Genomic DNA, 21,806 nt, shown 5'->3' on the forward strand with positions numbered 1-21,806 from the left:
GTCTTGCTTTTGTCACTAAATTTGCCATTTAGAGTCACATCATGAAATAATGAATTGATTCATCCTTATTTTACCTGGTTTAGCAGAGAGCTCAGATTCAGGTAGACTGAGAATGTCTACTTCCTTGATATCCTTTCTTGCTATAGAATAACTGATTATAGAGAAAAATAAATAGGAGGGAAACCATTACTAAATAAGAATTATCACTTAAAGAGTCATGTTAACACACAGAAAATATAAATCTCAAAATCAAAATTATTTTACTTATAAATTGTTTTAAAAAGACCATGTATATCCTAATCCTTAATAAAGGGCAAGAGGTAATACAGGCAAAGCTAATATCTTAATTCTAAAGATTCACATACTCAAAGCACACTAATTTGAGAGCCTCACATTTGTAATATTTCAATTTATGCAACCGTCTTACCTACAATATGGGGTAGTTTATTTATATCAGCATGGTATTTTCCTTATAGTGTCTATTTTGATCTTTCATATTTCTCAAATTTACTATTCAGTTCAGTATGAAAAATTTAATAGATGGTAACACTAAAATATTTTTATCATTGTAAGATATATTATGGTATCAAATTTTTCACAGAGAATCACAACTCAATGAATACATAATTTTACATTTTTTGGAAACAAAGCAAAGTTGAAGTGAAGGAAGGTTTCTAAAACTCTGACCTTTTATTAAATTAATTTTTATTGGAGTTCAAAATCTGACATTTAATCAGAAAAAAAGTCAAAATAATTACTCTAGTAATATAAATTCTATTAAAAGTAAATTTCATGTTTTATAATATGAAATAGTACACATAATAAAAATAAAGAATTCTTACAATTAGGGCTTCCCTGATGGCTCAGTGGTTAAAAATCTGCCTGCCAATGCAGGGGACACAGGTTCCAGCCCTGGTCCGGGAAGATCCCACATGCCGTGGCGCAGTTAAGCCCATGCGCCACAACAACTGAGGCTGGTCTCTACAGCCCGTAAACCACAACTGCTGGAAGTCTGCACGCCTAGAGCTCTTGCTCCATAACAAAAGAAGCAACCGCAATGAGAAGCCCGAGCACCGCAAGGAAGAGTAGCCCCTGCTCGCCACAACTAGAGAAAGCCCGCACGCAGCAATGAAGACCCAACGCAGCCAAAAATAAATAAATAAATAAAATAAATTAAAAAAAGAATTCTTACAATTAAAAAGAAAATCAATACTATGCTTTATTTTAAAACTTTTTAAATATTATTCTCAAATACTGTTATTCAGTTTTTATATAAAAATTTTAGGGATTTCCCTGGTGGTGCAGTGGTTAAGAATCTGCCTGCCAATGCAGGGGACACGGGTTCGAGCCCTGGTCGGGGAAGATCCCACATGCCACGGAGCAACTAAGCCCATGCGCCACAGCAACTGAGCCTGCACTCTAGAGCCCGCGAGCCACAGCTACTGAGCCCACGTGCTGCAACTACTGAAGCCTGTGTGCCTAGAGACTGTGCTCCGCAACAAGAGAAGCCACCGCAATGAGAAGCCCGCGCACCACAATGATGAGTAGCCCCCACTCGCCGCAACTGGAGAAAGCCCGCGCACCGCAACTGAAGACCCAAGGCAGCCAAAAATAAAATAAATTTATTAAAAAAAACTTTTTTTTAAATAACCTACATTACAAAAAAGTCAAAACATATTAGGTAACAACTTCTCAGTTCATGAAATGATTAAATTTTAAAAAATAAAGTCTTGATTTCCATTTTTTTCTCCCAATGTAACACTATTAAGTGATTCATTACTCACAATTTAGAATCGATAAATGACCGAATTAAACATTGGTCTTTTTTCACTGTGATATCATCATTACAACTGGGAGATACTACCTGAAATATAAAATAAAAGCAGATTGATTACTACTTTCCCTACTCAAAGAAAGAATATATTTTTTCAAATAACAATTCTGGATCCCCTAACTTCTTGAAATGATTATATTTGACAAGAAATAGATTCATTGTCAACAGCTTCCATACCATAATAAATTTACTTACAAAAGATTGCCTTATAATTTTTCTTTAGCATATTGGCTTTCTAGATATTTAATATACAGTCATTAGATATTAAAATGAATAATTAATGAAATATAAACCATAATGTGACCACTTTAAAAATATTAGGATTTATTCTAAGCCAAATAATAACAACTCATTTACTGTCCAAAAAACAAAATGTATGATCTATGATGAAGACATGCCATATTATTATTTTTTTTAAATGCACTTAAATCAGGATCAATTTTGAAATCTGGCTATTTGGTTAAAATAAGCACCTAAGTTCCCATTCTTACCAAGGCATGTACAATTTTTAGTATTTAAACAAGTCAGAGAAAATCTGAATGAAGAACTTTTAAATTTCTTAACTTTTAAAAATAACAAATGTCTTAACATTTGTAACTAACCAATCTCTGTATATTCTTTATAGAATTTAATATTTAAAAAACATTAAAGACTACTAATAAATTGCTGAACTGTACCTGCTCAACATTAGCCCCCTGTGGTAATCGAGCACCAACCACAGAACTTTAGGCAATGATGGAAATGTTCTCTGTCGGCACTGACCAATATAGCAGCAATGAATCACATGGGGCTGAGCACCTGAAATGTGGCCAGTTCAACTGAGAGACTGAATTTTTAATTCTATTTAATATTAATTAAGTTACAATTTAAACTTAAATAGCCACACATGGCTCATGACTATCATATTAAACAGTGTTATGTCCAGACAATCAAAAATTCTTGGCAGTTGTATCAGCTGTTTTAACATCAGATGGTATTAAATGTTTTTTTGTTTGTTAGGTGCTGGTAATTACTAGACTAATAATATAGTTGTGTCTGCCCTCAAGGAGCTAACACTGAAATGGAAGGGTAAATACAAAAAGATATACAAAAAAAACATAACGAAGGCTAAGTACAGTGATACCAACTAGGCATAAGATAAAATATCAATAAAAACACCTAGGAGGAAGATTTAACCAGACCTGGGAAGGGAACATGTGTGGCAGCAAAGGCTAAAGGTAAGTCTTAAAGGATGAGTAGACAGAACCCAAGGCTTAATTACCTCACCTGTGAACCATTCTAATGGCCTCCAAATTGATTCCTATCACCTCCACTCCTTTCAACAACAATCCATCCACCATACCACTGCGTCATTAACATTCCTAAATATGCAGCTCAAATAATGTCACTCTTCTGCAAAATTCTATGCAGAACTATGTCCAGATTCTTTAGATGAAATTTTAAAGACCCTTCTGTCCTCAATCCAAATTATTTCCCAGTCTTCTTTCCTATTATGCCCCTATTCACATCTAATATTTAGCCAAAATGAATTCCCAGAGCAAATAGTTTCATGAACAAACCCCCTTCTTTCCTATTACTTATTCTGTTTCTTCTAAGAAAGTTCTCTAGTGAAGCTCTGCTAACTAACTTTAAATCCTTCAAGGCTCAGCTCAAAAGCTTCATGAAGGCTTTTTATTTTTTTTCTTTTTGGATTTCCTTCAAATAAATGCAAGGTCTCAGGACAAGAAGTCCTAATATTGAATGTATACTATTTTATATTACAGTTACTTGGATTATTCTCTGCAGTACACTAAAATCATCAAATGGAAGATTGAGTCTTACATTGACTCTTACTCATCTTTCATTTTATTACCTGGGAAATGATAAACCTGTTGAGTAAATAAAGGTTTTTTTTTTTTAATCTCTTGACAAATTATGACCTGAGTATTCTGAATCCAAACCCATTTACTTGTTGGCCTATACAACTGAAAGGTTCAAAGGATTTTCAGACTTTTCCTATGTGAAGTAAATCTACTACACAGGAATTGAGTAATGTATTTACATGCACATAGAAACCTAAAAAAAAAAAAAAAAAAGGCCTCAGTTCTTTAAAGGAGGCTAACCTAATTTGGGAGGTATTTTGTGCCAAAATTATTATTAGAGATATAAGTGATATCAAAACTCAGAGAAGAAGGGGCATACTTATGTTAAAGTGGTTAGGGGAGAATCTGCAGGAAAGGTAGGACCTGAGCTGAGCCTTAAGACATATTTAAGAGAGGAGTAGGAAGAAGAGAAAAGGGAGATAGGTATTACCAAGTACTATTGATTCCTCTTGTGAAGTAATTCTCTTCCCCATACCTTCTCATTCCTTTCCCAAGTAAGCAAAGGTTAGTTTTCTCTACCAACCTACCCAAGATTTGCCATTTCTAAAGCTTAGGTATACCCTTCCTTTCCCTAAAACTCTTTGTCCTATTCCAGTGTCTGCACCAAAAGTTTTTTAAATTACTGTATAATATTTAACTACTACACAGTCTTTGAGATGTGTATAGTAAACTCCTTGAGGGCAATGTGTTATGTCTCATACCTCTTTCTTTTCTTAAGGAGCTTAGAGCAAAGCTGAAGTCACTGCAAATCCTTAGTAAATACTAATTGATTTAAGGGGTAAAGGACTGGAGGAGTGAAGTGTCTTACACAGGGAGCAGTTAAGAAACAGCCTAAGTAGACAGCTTACACTGAAAATGAGAAACAAACTAAAAGCTAAGGATGACCACAGATACCCATCTAAAAATGCAGAATTGATTCACTAGGCAGAGTCAGTGCCGGTTTTTTTTTTTTTTTTTTTTTTTTTTTTGAGAATGGGACTATCATGATTAAATCAATGTTTTAAAATTTCTCTATAAAAGTTACTTCTAGAAAATAAGTCTGAATTTAGTAAAGAAAGCATTCAGGCATCAAGTTAAGAGAAGCTGGTGGTAGGTACTATACATCAGGTGAAAAAGGTGATGGGAACAGAGTAAACACAGACCACTGGACACATTTTGAAGGAAAAACTGAAAGATCTCAATAAATACTTGGTTACAGAGAATTAAAGAAAGGAAATAACAAAAGAAGACAGTGAAGAATGTGGGACCTGAGTAGGACTGCTCAATTTTGCAATAAAGTCCAAACTAAATTTGTGTAACACTCTCAAAATATTTTAAATGCTTTCTTAAAATCCATGTTAAACAAATACTTTAAATGGTTAATTAACTCTGCAAAGAAACCATACTTACCAAAGCAGGATACCATTCACTCTTCTCAGATGTAGATACCACACTTACAACTTTTCCTAATAATTCATCATTGAGACGTCGCTTATCTTCATCTTCCTCTTCACTACTTTCATCTTCTTTTTCATCTTCGTTACTAAAAGTTAGAATAACTTTATCATAATCTTAACATCAACCATTTTTGATACAGTCATTACCCCAGGGTAGTAGCCTCTTCATTCAAGTCGGAATTGAAGAAATGGATACTTCCCTAGCCCTAAAGGGGTAGTCCTGCGCTGTCCATGATAACTCTGAGTCCAGTTCACTAGATCAGTGAGGACCTGGACTTAGACTCTCATGCCAACCACTGGCTGGGACAGAAAACCTATATCACCAGGAAGTATTCACTGTGCCAAATACAGTTTAAGAGATTGCCCTTCCACTTTTTATGTATGCCAGGTTCCAGATAATATAACTCTAATTCTCCAACAGGTTAGGAAAAGATCTCACCAAACACATCAGGAGGTTTATTTAGATAACCTATCTGGATAACTAAACAATCAGACAAGGCCACAATGAGGAAAAATCTACAAAACAATTGGCCTGTACTCTTCAAAAATGTCACTGTCATGAAAAGACAAAAAAAGGCTGAGGAACTTTTCTAGATTAAAGGAGACTTAAGAACCACGTAAACTAAATGCAATGCATGATCTTGGATTGAATCCTGGAATCAGGCGATGGTATAAAGGCTATTATTGGGACAACTGGCAAAATCTGAAATATGTATTATATATTGTCAGATAATAGCATTCTATCAATGTTATCTATTCTGAATTTGATAACCATACTTCGATTATATAAGAGAATGTCCCTGTTCTTACATAAACTATTTAGGGGTAAGAAGTCATGATGCTTGCAACTTCCTCTTAAATGGTTCAGCCAGTTAAAATTATTATTAAATAAAAAATAATTATAATATATGTATATAAAGACAGGAAATGATAAAGCAAATGTGTCAAAAAGTTTTAATAATTTAGTGAATCTGGATGATGAGTATATGAAAGTTTATTGTATTATTCTTACAATTTTTAAACTTGAAATGTTTTTGAAATAAGAAGGCTAAGAAAACACATATACGCACATAACATAGCAAAATAATCCTATCAATTAAGGAATCTGGCAAAGTAACTCAAAACAAAAATAGCCTTTTTTAAAAAGGGGTTGAGATCATTATTCCTATTACTTTGTCCAAGAATTAAGAACAAAGTCTACTCAGGGTAAAATGTCTAAAACAAGGATACAAGATGCTGTGGAAAGGCCACCCAAACAAATTTCACCACCGTAGAAAAACCACTTATTTAATGTCGTGATAATTGTAATGTTACTGTACATGAAAACACTCACACAGGCAGAGAGGACCTCCTTCCTCTGTTCGTCTTCTTTGCAATTACTGGAGTTCCAAAATGCTCTGGATTTGTTAATGGAAGCTGGTCAAGAGTCTGGATAAGAAACAGACAAATTAAATCACTTTTTGCTTCTACATTAGTAGCTGTTGTTCAATTTTAAAAGTCCATCCATGTTACCCTACCTCACTCTCAGCAAAATGTCTCTCTCCTTTTAAGCATAGTGAGGTACGTCTCAATGTTCTCTCATCACCATCATCAAACACTGCAATAGGCAGAAAATATCAGAGAATTTATGCACACTTATTGCTATTTACCTGGAGCTTAAGAACCATTGTTAGTTACGCTTCAAAACCTTTTAAAATTTACACACATTTTTCATTCTATAGATACCAAACAAACACAGGTTAAGGGCTGCCCCAAACTGCTTAAGTGTCTCCATTCACTTTTTCAATCTCTATCACTACAGAACGACCTTCTTAAACCATGAGCAACCTAGTCAAAGCACAGATATTAAATTACCTTTAATTTTAGAAGAACGAGCAAAAACCTGGTTTTAAAAAAAGAAGTAGGGGTTTCCCTGGTGCGCAGTGGTTGGGAGTCCGCCTGCTGATGCAGGGGGCGCGGGTTCGTGACCTGGTCCAGAAGATCCCACATGCCGCGGAGCGGCTGGGCCCGTGAGCCATGGCCGCTGAGCCTGCGCGTCCGGAGCCTCTGCTCCGCAACGGGGGAGGCCACAGCGGTAAGAGGCCCGCGTACAGGAAAAAAAAAAAAGTATTATGGGTTTTTTCGCAACAGTTATCAATGGAGTATCTCTAATGTCCAGAAACTGCCTGACTGCTCGTAATGCTGTTGGTTCATTCTACTGCTTCTACTTATTTGCATGATAACCTAATACAACAGAAGTACTGGCTGCCAAATTCTAAAGTCATAAGATTCAACTTGTTTCTTTTGCTAGAGGAGGATGCAAGAAGTTTAGAAATAAAAGTTTAAACACCAGAAAGAGAATTTTTTTAATTCTAAAAAATAAGTCATAATTGCACAGAAGCTTTCTCAAGTTTTTATTTCTACTACATTTAAAAGAAATACTACTTGGAAACTATGTGTAAATATTTCAAGAAAATGGGGGCAAGGAATTTAACTATTTACCACCAATGCTCTTCATATATCTAGCTATATATATTATTTTGATAATTTTATAGGGTTTTTTTTTAACATCTTTATTGAGGCATAATTGCTTTACAATGGTGTGTTAGTTTCTGCTTTATAACAAAGTGAATCAGTTATACATATACATATGTTCCCATATCTCTTCCCTCTTGCGTCTCCCTCTCTCCTACCCTCCCTAAGGTTTAATTTTCTAGAAAGGTACTCTGATTTTACCATCTAATATTCACAAAGAAAATTTTTTCAGAAGATATCTGATGCCCAGCATTTTGAAAAAATAAAATACAAGAAGACAGAATCCTTACCTCTGATACTTAAAATGCATATACACATCAACAAATGTTTATATATATTATGGAAAAAGCACATACACAGGAAAGCATACATAAACAAAAGTGATTATTATTTTAAGATTTAATCCTAATTTTTATAATTCTACATGTTTTCCAATTTTTTAATATTTTTCCAATTTAACAGAATATATTAATGTTAAGAAAGGAAAATTCTACATTATCTTGATTTAATATCTTAAAATCTTTACCTTGTTACCTATATAATTACAATCCTGAATTTTTTTTAAAGGGCTGCTTTATTAGCAAAAACTTTGCCTTTGAATCATAAACTTTTTTCACGGTAGAAACTTAACTATGTAAGAGTACTCAACTTCTTCAATATTTATCCACCTCAGTCAGTTCCTTCTCTTAGACTAAAGACACCTAGTTTAGGTTCTCTTACATGCAGGAGACAATGCAGAGAATATTAAAAGCTCCTGGTGCACATATTTAAAGAACCATAATGATTCCGCAAAATCATCTGTGTTATACACTGTCAATGATGCAGAAATTAATGACCACCTGCAGACACAATGACAGGATAAAACACAACATCCTCCAACAATTACATCACCAATCTACACTTGATTAACACTGCTTTAAACATTTGTATCACAATTATGATTTATATGGTGTCATCGAGTCTGATAAACCACTGCTCTTTGAAAAATTCAAAATCATGAAATTATCATACCAAACTTAAAATAATTTTTCATGTTATTATTAATGTCCATAAGTATGCTAAAGAATAAAACTTAAAAGTTCCAATTTTCCTTAATGCCTACAATAGCAAAGACGGTGACACTGGACACGCACATATACACTATATACACCACATTTAAGTGGTAGAGATGTGAGGAAGGAAAATGAGACTATAAGACAAATCACTAATATCAAATTTACGCAACAAAATCTTTTCCACAAGGTTTTATTATTAATCAATGGCAGCCCCAAATCAAAATGCTCTGATGAGAAATTTCAACAATTTAACATTCTGAGTTCTTGTTTTTCTAAAATATTCACCTTGAAAATATATCAGATTTTTGAAGGAAAAAATTAATCTCACTTCAACACAATTTTACCATGGTTAGAAATAAGGTAAGGACCAAAGTCAATTGTGGTACAAATAAGCGTTTTACATTTTTTCACAGGAACCGAACCCCTTCCAACTTCAAGTGAACAAAGAGAAACAGAATTTTCTCTGTTTCTCTTAAAAAATATTTTTAAGAATTTTTTTTAATTCATAAAACTATACAAAGGTATGTATTTGAGTACTTTATACAAGTTTGTTGAGCCATATAACTTCTCAAGATTTTCTGAAAGACAAACAGAAAACTTGACAACATAGTGGACCTATTTAATCATGACATCCCTGATTATCAAAATCATTAAGAAGTTCCATCTAGGGCTTCCCTGGTGGCGCAGTGGTTAAGAATCCGCCTGCCAGTGCAGGGGACACTGAATTGAGCCCTGGGCTGGGAAGATCCCGCATGCCGCGCAGCAACTAAGTCCACGCGCCACAACTACTGAGCCTGTGCTCTAGAGCCCACAAGCCACAACTACTGAAACCCGCGCACCTAGAGCCCGTGCTCCGCAACAAGAGAAGCCACCACAATGAGAAGCCCGCACACTGCAAGGAAGACCCAACGCAGCCATAAATAAATAAATAAATAAATAAAATAAATTGATTAAAAAAAGTTTCCTCGGGCTTCCCTGGTGGCGCAGTGTGAGTCCGCCTGCCAATGCAGGGGACACGAGTTCGTGCCCCAGCTCGGGAAGATCCCACATGCCGCGGAGCGGCTAGGCCTGTGAGCCATGGCCGCTGAGCCTGCGCGTCCCGAGCCTGTGCTCTGCAATGGGAGAGGCCACAACAGTGAGAGGCCCGCATAACGCAAGAAAAAAAAAAGTTTCCTCTAGGGAATTCCCTGGCAGTCCAGTGGTTAGGACTCTGCACTCTAACTGTCAAGAGCCTAGGTTCAACCCCAGGTTAGGGAACTAAGATCTCACACGCCATGCGGTGCAGCCAAAAACAAAAAGTTTCCTCTATAACTTCCATGTTAGAAATATCATCTTAAAGAACACATAATTTGAAGGCATTGAACACTGACTCTAGCATTTTGATAAGAGTGAAATAATTAACTGGTGTGTGTATAGTATATTAAGCTTATTTTTGGTTCAAGGTGTATACTACAGCACGCCAAGAGAAAAAAAGTCAGAGTATAAGGATTTAGTAATTATAAGATATGAAATGTCTTATACTTGCCAAAAATGGCATTTGAATAGATCATTCACTGAGTGCAAGAGAGCAGATACTACAAAAGTTGTATCTCTGTTAGTATATTACATAAAAATTCTAAAACCTAATTTGAGGACAATGACAAAGCTAAGACTCTCTCTATAACATTAATCGTACTAGACAAAATAATGCTAATGGAAACAAAGACTGACCCTAAACTATTAGAATTCAAAGAAACAAAAGTAAAAGGGATCTAATCTAACTACTAAATACAAAAGATTTACCTGTTATCATAGCACTGTTAGATGCTGGAGAATAATAAGATAATAACAACAGTAAATTAACTTTATCTATCCAAAGATATAATTGGCTATTACTTATTAAGCTTCTACTATGCCCTAATCCTCACAGCAGACTCTACAGGGTCGGAATCACTATCTTCCTTTTATAGATAAAGAAATTGAGAATTAGAAGGTTCATCTATGAGCTACAATTTAGTTAAGGGGGGATCAAAATGAATTAACAAACAGGTAAGAAACAGAGGCATAAAATGAACACTGGGAAGAGAGTTTAAGAATTCTAACTTGATAAACAACAAGGTCCTACTGTATAGAACAGGGAACTATATTCAATATCCTGTGATAAACCATAATAGAAAAGAATATTAAAAAGAATGTATACATATGTCTAACTGAATCACTTTGCTATACAGCAGAAATTAACACAACACTGTAAATCAACTATATTTCAATAATAAAAATTAATTTTTTTAAAACCCTCAAACTTTATCTTGTTAATAAACAAAAAACAGACAAAAAAAAGAATTCTGACTTGGTGAAAATAAGTATTATTGTTATATCTGCTTATATCGGTAACAATTAACAAAACATTTCACGTGATACAGTAAAAACTTTAAAATTAAAAATATATGCATACCCTAGGTAAAACCAATAGTTCTGTTGCTCATAAAATCATCTGTGATAACTATAGAAGCCCCTCAGCAGCTAAGATCAAAAACTTCAGGAATCTGGAAATTTAAGAAATTAACATTCAAATGTATAATTATGTTAACAAAATATCATGAGATGTTAAGTCTTACAGAAGGCTACTTAAACAATGGGTTAAAGCCTATCACAGGACTAAATAGATTTGTTACTTAGTACTTTTTTTCTTAATGAATGATTTTCTAGTCAGGGGAATAACCATTTGGCTTTGAAAACATTTTGTGGTTGATTCTGGTTATAACAACATTTGTCATAAGCAGTTCTAATCAAATTAAAAGCCTTATAAGCCTACAGTACATTCTACAAAAGTCAGTCCATTCACCAGGTTAATGTAACCCTCCTCTACTCCTTTAACTTAGAATTTCCATGAGATCTGATCAAACTGATGTGCAAAATAATAAGAAGGTATGAAAAAAATCCAGAAACTTAAAAAGCATTTGTCACAATATATCAATGATCGAAAATATTTCTGTTAAACTTGATATATGATGTGTTTATGTACATTTATATATAAATTATTTAAATTAAAAGCAACTTTCTCCTTTACATTTTTCTTATTTTTCAAATACCATGTGTTATTTTTATATTCTAACAAAGCAAAAGAAAAACAGTTTTAGAATGTCTTACTGACAGTTGTATTTGTCAGGAATTAAAGGCAACATTCAAGTGGAGATATGAATTCTAATCCCAATTTTGGTATCTTCTGAACGGCTGGACAGATAACAATATACTTCCATACATTACAGATTCCTTATCTTTAATGCAAGCAAAAGAACTGCCAAATGAATAAGCTACTAGGAAGCATTGTTTTATGATAGGAAGGGGAAATATTTCAAAGTCTCAAAAAACATAAAAATCCATGAACTGGTGCTATTTGTTGTTCAACACTAGAGGGCAAGGTATTATTAGATTTTTTTTAATTGAGTTATATTAGATCCATAATCTTTTTCAAAATTGATCATTCAGCTATAATATGAAAAATTAATACCTATATTATATAAGGAGTTAATAACAGTTTCTCAGATAACTTTTGATCACTGATAATTATAACTCCTATTTAATCCAAATCAGCAGTATGGTATCCCCTTTTGTTTCATTTTTAAGAGCCTGACATAATTTCAAGTTCTTTTAAAATCAAGAAACATCAAGACCATTAACAATACTTTGAATACTTTCTGATTCTACCTATATAACACTTTGCTAGGAATTAGAAATCAAGAAAAAATCCAGAAAAGAGCAATTAAGTCGTCACTCAATTAAAGAAAATTATAGAAAGTTCGTGACCTGTGAGAGATCACACATTTTATTTTGCCATCTTTTAATAAGGATCATTCTTTATGTGGCCTACATCCTTCAACACCTAAACATTCTTTATAGCAGAGTGCTATAAAGAGAATAAGAGAATATACTTAATTCTCTTAATACTTACGAGAATAGTGCCTCTTAACATCTTAAAATTTTTTGGTCACTGTCTCTCATTACACAGATGCAAAAATTTTAAGTATTTTGGATTCTTCTCCCCTAATTGGTCTCTGTTTCTACAAATGTGGTCTGTTTTTCTAAGTGTGTACTAACTGCATTATATTCAGCCAATGTGCTTATAAAACAGATTCTTGGGTTGCCATCCCAGACCTACTAAATTAGAGAGATTTGGGGTCCTCAAATCCTTTTTTTTTCAAATGAGCACCAAGTGATTCTTATGTACATTAATGCTTAATATATGAACCATATGCAATTAAGATTCTAAGCTCTTTGAGAACAAGAATTATACAATTTCTTCTGTTATTGTCTATCAAAGAAAATCACCACAAAGAATGCTAAGTAGCAACTAGTTTTCATCAATACTAAAGTGCCATTCAGGTAAAGGACAGAGATTGCTATTCATAAATGAAGGATTATTCTGGGGTGCAGAAAATCCAAAATGTGAAAACCTGAAAAGTATTGCTGCTGCAGAAGTGTAAGCATTACATCAGGAAAACTTCACAAGTATTGTGAATGTAACCTTGATATTGGACACCAAACAGGATGCATGTTAGTATTCAAACATGCATCATATTATTTCCCATGAGTCTGCACACATCAACTCCTGTAATTTTTACCACTGCTTTGTTTAATATAGCAAAATTGTATCCACTTAAAATCTAACAGTTAAGTTTAAGCTTAGTTTTTAAATCTCTAACAACTATCAACAGTTACAATTAAGCCTCCTAAAAATATATAGTTCAGGGCTTCCCTGGTGGCGCAGTGGTTGACAGTCCACCTGCCGATGCAGGGGACAGGGGTTCGTGCCCGGGTCTGGGAAGATCCCACATGCTGCGGAGTGGCTGGGCCCGTGAGCCATGGCCGCTGAGCCTGCGCGTCCCGAGCCTGTGCTCCGCAACGGGAGAGACCACAACAGTGAGAGGCCCGCGTACCGCCAAAAAAAAAAAAAAAAAAATATATATATATATGTATAGTTCAGAATAATAGCACTATTGTGAACCAACACCAACTTGTAGGAGGTCTAAGAATAAAAATCGTTAGAAAATATTAGGTACATACAGCACATTGCTACTACTAATAGAAGCCACAGAGTAAGACACAGGAAGTACAATTTTCAACCAAAGCGTGTTCTTCACAGCTTTGAGCATCAACTACAGATGAATGATGTTTACCCAAAGCAACAAATCAAGTAAACTAAAAATAAACCTAAAGGGTCATTTCTTTACCTTCTGCAAGGAAACCACAACACTATAATTATATCTTTTATACCAAGACATAAATGTAAAAACCAAATAATGCTATAGATGTTCAGTGTAAAGCCAACGATTGGATGTTATCCACAGGACTGTGTAGTCTGAAAGTAATGAGAGGAGACTTGGAAATCTTAATTATTGCTATTCTCATCAACATAATGACAGCAACAATATAGGTACTACATTTAGGTTTTCATTTACATGCACTGTGACACTTGTTGCTACTCACTACAGTAAAGTTTTTTAAAGCCAGTATAAGCTTATGCATGAAATGTTAAGAATGAATTCACATTAGCAGCATATATATCTTTCGTGAAAGGTGTTACTAAGAGAGTCCTGACTGCACTGAAAATCAAAAATTAAGCTATGATCACCTAGGCTTGAATCTACTCTGGCCCAAATTTTTTTAGTCTGTAAATTCTGTGGTAATATCTATAGCACCCTTATATAGAATAGGCAGCAATACAAAAAAAGACTGCAACTATGCAATTTTAATTGTAATTCCAGAAAAAGTTTAAAAGTCTGATGACTTACAATACTAAGTTGTATTGACTTTTCTAACGCAAGAAAAATAACCATATAATTTAACTTTCTTGAAGGGAAATATCAAGATAACCTAAAAAAGAAGTACATTCTTGGATGAAATAGCCATAAGTGGCCAAGTTACTATAAAGAGATAATTGGGTTTTTTTTTTACCATCAGGGTGTCATTAAAATTTTAGCTGTCTATATCAAGTAAATTGACAGGAAAGAATACATACTTCTCTGCCAAGGTAATGATTCAATGAATTTACAAAACAGAGAGATAGATATGAAACCCGCAAATTAAATCCTCTATATTAAATTACCTAACTACCTACCCACAGTATACCAACTAGCATCTGTCAACTTGCTGATAACAGCTTCCTGAAAGGATCCATCAGATGTCCTTGTTTCAACAATGGCTCCAACCTAAAACAAAAAATCGAAATTTCATCACCAAATTTAAACAAACAAACCAAATCACTCGTACCAACTATATGACCTGGGTTAAAAAAATATATCTATTTATGGTAATTATACCTTACATTGGCTTAGATCTTTATCATTTATAGTGTTCATACATTTACCATGCAATTCAAGTCTCAAAATGCTTAGGCTTAAGTAAGATAGCTATTATTACCCCTATTTTACGTGTTGGAAATTGTGGTTTAGGAAGAGAGAATAATTTGCAAAGAGTCCAGGATGAGAACCCAGTCTTTTAAGTCTCATTTCAGAGCTTTTTTTTACTACATGATACTGCCTTCAAGAAAATTGTGGAATGTAAGAACCAAAACACCATAGGACAGCAAAAACAGCTTCAATTTTCTTTCATGTAAATATTGAATATTGGATTCAGCATTTGTATTTAAGGGACCTTTTAGATAAAGGTTCACCTGGAGAGAGAGGGATGGACCAGTTGACCTTCTTTCAGCTTCCAGACCTTTGTATATCAGATATTAACCGAAGTGGTACTCTGACATAATGAAGATTTATAACATAAACAAATGGCCAGAAATGGATGGAAAACATAATGTAGGTATTCATTAAATTGAACTATTAAGTCAACATAGTTTACTTGGTAAGTTAGAAAAACAGAAGATTCAGACTTATGATACTGGTATATTACACTTATCAAGCTAAACACCTGTGGCAACAATATGAAAAACAAAATGTAGTATTCAGTCCAAGAATTCAGAACAAAAGGTAGCTGAAACTCATGTCCACATATATTAAATTATCCTTCTGTAAGATGTTTAACATTCTTTAACTAAGGATACAGCCATTGTAATATTGTAATTTATACTAACTCTACAACACGTTATTTGTAATTTTGTTTTCTGATTAACATTTTTTAACATTTTAAAAGTGTATCTACAAATATAAAATCCAATAAATCACTGTATGAATTTACGATTCATCATTTCAGACTGTAAACTGTACAAAATACGTACTCTTAAAGGACCCTTTACTTGGTCATCTTGCACCAATTGTGTAGTATTATCCTGTTTCAGGAGTACCTAAAAAACATTTTTGCACAATAGTTTGCATGTTACTTTTAAAACAGTACATTTATGGTAATAGTGTAACAAAAATGTCTTTATACTTTCTTAGCATCCTGGAGTTACCTCTGGTATAATACTTATTCCATTGTATTTACATTTATTGTCTCTCTCACTAACTGTGAGCTCCTTGAGGGCTGGAGTCCTCCTTCTCACTATATCTCCAGCAGTTAGCAAGTGTCAATACATATTACAGGCACTTAATAAATGTTTGCTGAATTGACTATAAAAGGTTTATAATCTGTAGTGATTATTGTAAAACTTTAAAATGGCCTTCATTGCTTTTTATCAACTAGTCATAAAGGTTCCGTCGCCAAGTATATTTAAAAAAAAACAGCATCAAACTTTATTGCCTACATGCAAGGTAAACAAATTAAAACCAGAAGTCTTCTGGTCCTTTATAAAGTAAACCTAAATAATAATCTGATATGCAATTCAGTCACAAATAAGTGCTCCCTTCTACTACAGATCCTCCCACATATATAAGGTAACCTGCTCTATTAAGAGAGAGGGAGAATGGGAGAGGGAGACGGAAAGGAAGCATGTACCCAAATAAGGGGAAACTTCAAATTCTAGGTAATTTATGTATAAGACCTCCCCAGACAATCACTGTATTGATTTTAAATTAAATAAATTAATCTACAAAGAGCCACAATACTAACAAAAAGTTAAAATTCTCAAAGAATTCCAAGTAAATATTTAGTAAGGAAATCCTGTATAGCTGACATAGTAAAAAGGCTATATGAAACAAGGAAGAAATGAATGTCAAATGATATCCTAAGAATACTCGAAGAAAAGTTTCACCAGCAGATGGAAATTTAAACAAAGTTTATAATAATCATAGATAAATCTATTTGTCTACCACACAAATCACACTCCTCTAGTTTAATGGTTCTCAAACTTCAACATGCATCAGAAACACTTGAAGGGCTTGTTATAACACAATCATAGGACCCCATCCTCAGTGTTTCTGACTCAGTTTGTCTGGGGTGGGGGCCTGAGAATTTGCATTTTAAACCAGTTCTCAGGTGAGACTGATGCTGCTGGTCCTGGGTCCACTGTTCACTTATTCATTCAACACATTCTGAGCGCCCCCTGTTTATAAGGCACTGCTCTAGGTATTGTGAACAGAACAAAGCAAACATTTCCTCCTTCCAGGGTGCTTAATTTTTGTAGGAAAGGATCACATATGTAAGTGAAAAGCAAATTGCAAAACTGAAAGTACAGAATGATCCAATGATAATAATAACATCAACACTGTTACTGAAAGGCACAGCACAAAATTTGGTAGAACACATAAAGGCTCTTTGGAGTAATATCACAGAGGACCTCCATGAACTTCATTATACAGTTCCACAATGTTAAAAAGTTTATAATAAGCATGGATTACCTTTGTAGTCTAAGTAACTAAGATTATTAAAAGCATTTATATAGAAAAATTACTAGGAGTAAACACAAAATGATAATAGTAGGATTTCTGAGGTCAACTATGGCTTTTAATCCTTCAGTACTTTTCTGTACTTCCAAATATTGTACAGCAATCAATAACTTTTTTTCTGGTCACAAAAGCATCTTAAAATTATCTTAGGATAAAATTCTTAAGTCATTTTTATCGCTGTCTTGAAATGATAATTCCCACTGTTTTGTTTTTAGTAATCTATTGTTTTTTCTAATCACTTGAAATCATCGCTACCTGAATAATATGAAAGGAGAGAAAATAGATTATAGCCTAAGTAAGCATGCTACCGCAAACAGGAAAGATCCAAATGATGGGAAGTATCATGAGTATGGTATTTCATGGAAGCACTTGGAATAATTTCTCATCTTGAGTTCTTTATTTCCCAATTCTTAATGTGCTTTTCCTATAGTTTTGTATATAACAGTGCTTTCACATAGTAATGATTCATGAAGTGAAGTAATAGTTCAGTAAATAAAATGTTGATTTGTAGTCTCCGAATTCCATCCCTAACTCTCTTCAATCGAGTTAATAAAGCTGTTCCATTAAAAAAAAAATTACCTTAACTTTTACCAGCCTTTTCACAGTCTTAATTTTTGCCTCACAGAAGGCACCTCGGTACTTGGCACTGACATCAGTTCCCACTGTCAGGTAGGCAGGCTCATCCGCCGCCTGATGAAAGGAACATACAATATGAATGTCACTACTATTTTCCCCTACTCCAACCCCAAGTCCCATCAAAAGGTTCTGTATTTCAAGTAATAAGAACATTAACATTATTTGCTTATTAGTATCATTGATAATTTGAAAAATATCCCTAAAGCACTTTATTAGCAATCCTTTATAAACTATATCGCGAAAACATAAAACAATTTAAATTGTAACTAGAAAGTATCAGTAGGAAATATAATATTTTTTCATTCAGATACAAAATGATTCAACAATTTTATAATATATTTAAGAAATGAAAAAATTTAAAAATCCAGAAAAGGTATATTTATTTTTAGTGTCTCATAAAACTTTAAGTTAGTCAGTTATGGCCTCCTGAAATTTTGTTTTCAAATTAAAAGAAATATTGCTATTAAAATTAACACTAACAAATACATAATTAAATGTGTTTTGTTTTGTTTTGTTTGCGGTACGCGGGCCTCTCACTGTTCTGGCCTCTCCCGTTGCGGAGCACAGGCTCTGGACACGCAGGCCCAGCGGCCATGGCTCACAGGCCCAGCCGCTCCGCGGCATGTGGGATCTTCTCCCAGACCAGGGCATGAACCCGCGTCCCCTGCATTGGCAGGCGGACTCTCAACCACTGCACCACCAGGGAAGCCCAAATGTTTATGAATATAGCTACATAAAGGCAACTGTTTTTGGATACATAATAACTGTACAGATAATAAATGAAGCCTTTTGATAAGGAGAGCATTTAGAAAAATCATTGGCTAAAAGCTGCATTTTAAAGCTTTAAATCTAAATTAACTGATGAATGCAGAGATGTGAACTGAGGGTAGCTGTACCTAGTTTATCAATATTAATCTTCTTGGTATATTTAAAAAAAAAAAGTTTCACAAAGAAATACCTACTTTTAGCAAATGTCCGTGATCAGAATGATACATGGAAAGATGTGAGAAATTTCACTTCACCATTCATTTTAATCTTGACAGTAACAGAATGACTGCTATCTCAATCTGTCATTTTAAGAATATTTTCCAAAAGTTAAGTGTATTCATAAAAGCTCAACTCAACAATGCTAAGTGCAAAGGTGACAGTGTACACTTTAGAGAAATACTTTCAAGTAGAAAATGATTTTTCATTAAGTTTTCCCAACTAACATTAAAGAAGGTACACTGTCATTTCAAGGAGATAAGAAAGCAAGAGGAAGTTTGGGAAAATCCTGTATTTCAGAGCTTAATACACTGAAAGAGTAAATGAGTAAGGAATCAAGTTTAAAGTTAGTGCATTTACGAATAACGCAAATTGAAAAGAAATACTTTTTGCAAATAAATATCTGACCTGAAACATTCAATGCCACGGAACTGCAGGATGTTATACCTTCCTTTCCCTTTAAACATCACATACGATGTTTGCAATATTTGTTGTCTTCAGAAGAATTTTTTTTAGGTTGGATATACATTTAAAATATTTACTGAACTAAAATTAAGTATTATTAGTTATAATAATAATATATAATAATACTTAGTTTTAGTTCACCTTCAAATATTTTACCCACAAAATTTCACTTTATCCCCAGAAGAAATGGTATCTCCCTTACACAATCCACACATTCCTTCCTTAGAAAATCGCATTGGCACTGGAGAAGAAAAAAAAAAAAAATCAAAAAATCCCCCAAAGAACCAAAGCAGGACAAAAGCTTTACTTCTGCAAAGGTCGCTGCCAACACAGGAAGTGTTTAAAAATACTAGCCCAATGGACAACAATGGAAAGGCTGCAGCAGCCTTTCCAAAGTGCTAACTGCTTCGGAGAGGGGCCCAACTGACCGCATTTAGACACAATGATCATCTCTCACCCATTCAACACGTCCTCATTTTCAGAAAGCGCTGATCAGCAGACGAATCAATTTTGAGTAGCAAAAAAATGACATTCCATAGCACTGGCCTCACGACAGTCAGTGTCCAGGGCACGAGGTTCCGAGCAGCGTCGACTCTACTTACCTTCATTTTCACTGGTGATCTGTGGGGTTCCAGCTCAACGAGCTATCTTCTCCGTCGCTGGAACCAAGGGGAGGGGAAAGACAGGCACAGAATCAGTCAACGAGGGGAGCGACCCGGGGAAAGAAAGTAAACAAACGCCAGCGGGGAGGGGCAGAACCCTCACCAGGGAAGGGATAAGATCCCCTCCGAGGGCAGCCAGGACGCAGGAGCCGAGGGGGTGGCAAGAACCCCACGGGCGCCAAAGGGCAGTGGGTTCCGCCGCGGAGTTCGCCAGCGGCCCACCGCGCCCCCGCCTCGCTCGCCACTTTGACCCGGAATGCTCAACTCAGAGCCCCAGGACGGGTCGCTCTGAAGAAGGGCAGGGCGCCGTTTGGGCTTCCCCGGGCCCCCCACAGGCGCGGTCGCCGAGCTCAGCCGCCCCCCGGATACCCCGACTTCGGCCCGCGCCCCGCCTCCGCCGATCGGCCCCCTCCGCCCGCCCCGGGCCCGCGGTGGCGGCAGCGGAGTGTCACGGCGCCATTGCTCTCCTTCCTTTCCTCTGCACCATATCAGAAAGGAGAAGCACTTCTTCACCCGAAGGGGCAGGGGCCGTGGCCTTCAGCCCCGAGGCGCGCGAGGGAGGGAAGACCCGCGAGGGGAAGAAGGCTGGGGGGGCGGAGAGAAGGAGGGGAGGTGGCCCGGACAGGGTGTGGGAGGGGAGGGGAGCCGCACAGCGGCAGCCGCCGCCTCCTCCCCGCGCCCGCCTCAACTTTTTGTACAACCCAGAGCAGTACCAGCCCCCAGTCCCTCGGGTCCAACCACGGACTCCACGGGGGAGGACGCACTGGGGAGTTGGGGGCCGGCTGCCCCAAGCAGCCCGCTCCTCGCCTCGCGGAAGCAAACTTAGCGGCGCGGCCAGCCCACAGCCATTTTCCCGGGGAACCCGGGGAAGCGGCCGACGAGGCAGCTGCGGCGGCTGTTCCCGCAGTTGCTGCCGCTGCTCCACGACTTGCCCCTTCCCCTGCGCTCGCCACCCCGCTTGCCAAGCATCCCCCTCCCCACCTCCAAAGCTTCCAACTGCACCGGGACCCCGGGCAGCAGCACCAGCTGCTAGTGCCGCTTCTTCCATTCAGTATCCCCCGCTTCTCTTCTCCCCACCTACCAACTGCCGGTGAAGTGCGCGCTGTCAGCCCCCGAGTCCTCCGCCCCACTGACCCCCGTGGGCCCCAGTCCGGGCAGCACCACTCCCGGCCGCGGCGGCAGTTCCTGCGCCCCGTTCCCCACTCGCCCGATTTACTGCCACAATCCACCAAATAACAAGCTGTTGAGCAGACTCGCTTCTACACGAACTCCTATTGGCTGCTCATGACGCCGAAGAGTTTCGGATTGGAGCTCGCTACCTGCCGTCCTCATTGGATGTAGCTCTGAAACTTCACGGATTGGTGCGAAAAACAGCAGGTAGGACATCTGCCACTTATGATTGGCTGCCTCCGAAGACTAACGTTACTGGAGAATCAGGTATTGAGTAAGCAAGTCCTGAAAAATGATTGGTAAAGACGACTCCGGATGTACTTAACTGAGCACTGATTGGTCAATTGCGGGGTCAGGAAGAGCAGTTCGGCACGAGGATTGGCGGTGGGGTGTCCCATGGAAACCGAACCCGGAGCTGTGGCCAGGACTTGC

General features: G+C 36.5%; 1 protein-coding gene across 2 annotated transcripts in view; it reads right to left on the reverse strand.

Annotated features, from left to right (window-relative positions):
- ARID4A (AT-rich interaction domain 4A) overlaps positions 1 to 21,437 on the reverse strand; it is a 58,590-nt gene extending 37,153 nt beyond the window's left edge. The window contains exons 1-10 of one of the 2 annotated variants that reach the window (XM_067734626.1): positions 21,286 to 21,437; positions 20,145 to 20,201; positions 18,037 to 18,147; positions 15,912 to 15,977; positions 14,799 to 14,889; positions 6,650 to 6,729; positions 6,466 to 6,560; positions 5,086 to 5,218; positions 1,785 to 1,864; positions 75 to 151 (exon numbers count right to left, since the gene is read on the reverse strand). In XM_067734626.1, coding sequence (XP_067590727.1) covers positions 75 to 151; positions 1,785 to 1,864; positions 5,086 to 5,218; positions 6,466 to 6,560; positions 6,650 to 6,729; positions 14,799 to 14,889; positions 15,912 to 15,977; positions 18,037 to 18,147; positions 20,145 to 20,150 — 739 coding nt within the window. In that variant the 5' untranslated portion in view covers positions 20,151 to 20,201; positions 21,286 to 21,437. Of the gene's footprint in view, positions 1 to 74; positions 152 to 1,784; positions 1,865 to 5,085; positions 5,219 to 6,465; positions 6,561 to 6,649; positions 6,730 to 14,798; positions 14,890 to 15,911; positions 15,978 to 18,036; positions 18,148 to 20,144; positions 20,202 to 20,307; positions 20,810 to 21,285 lie in introns of those variants that run through there. The other variant, XM_067734631.1, reaches the window with a different exon arrangement.
- Between the last annotated feature and the right edge of the window lie 369 nt (positions 21,438 to 21,806).

The sequence above is a fragment of the Pseudorca crassidens genome, chromosome 1, assembly GCF_039906515.1.
Source record: "Pseudorca crassidens isolate mPseCra1 chromosome 1, mPseCra1.hap1, whole genome shotgun sequence".
NCBI classification, from domain to species: domain Eukaryota; kingdom Metazoa; phylum Chordata; class Mammalia; order Artiodactyla; family Delphinidae; genus Pseudorca; species Pseudorca crassidens.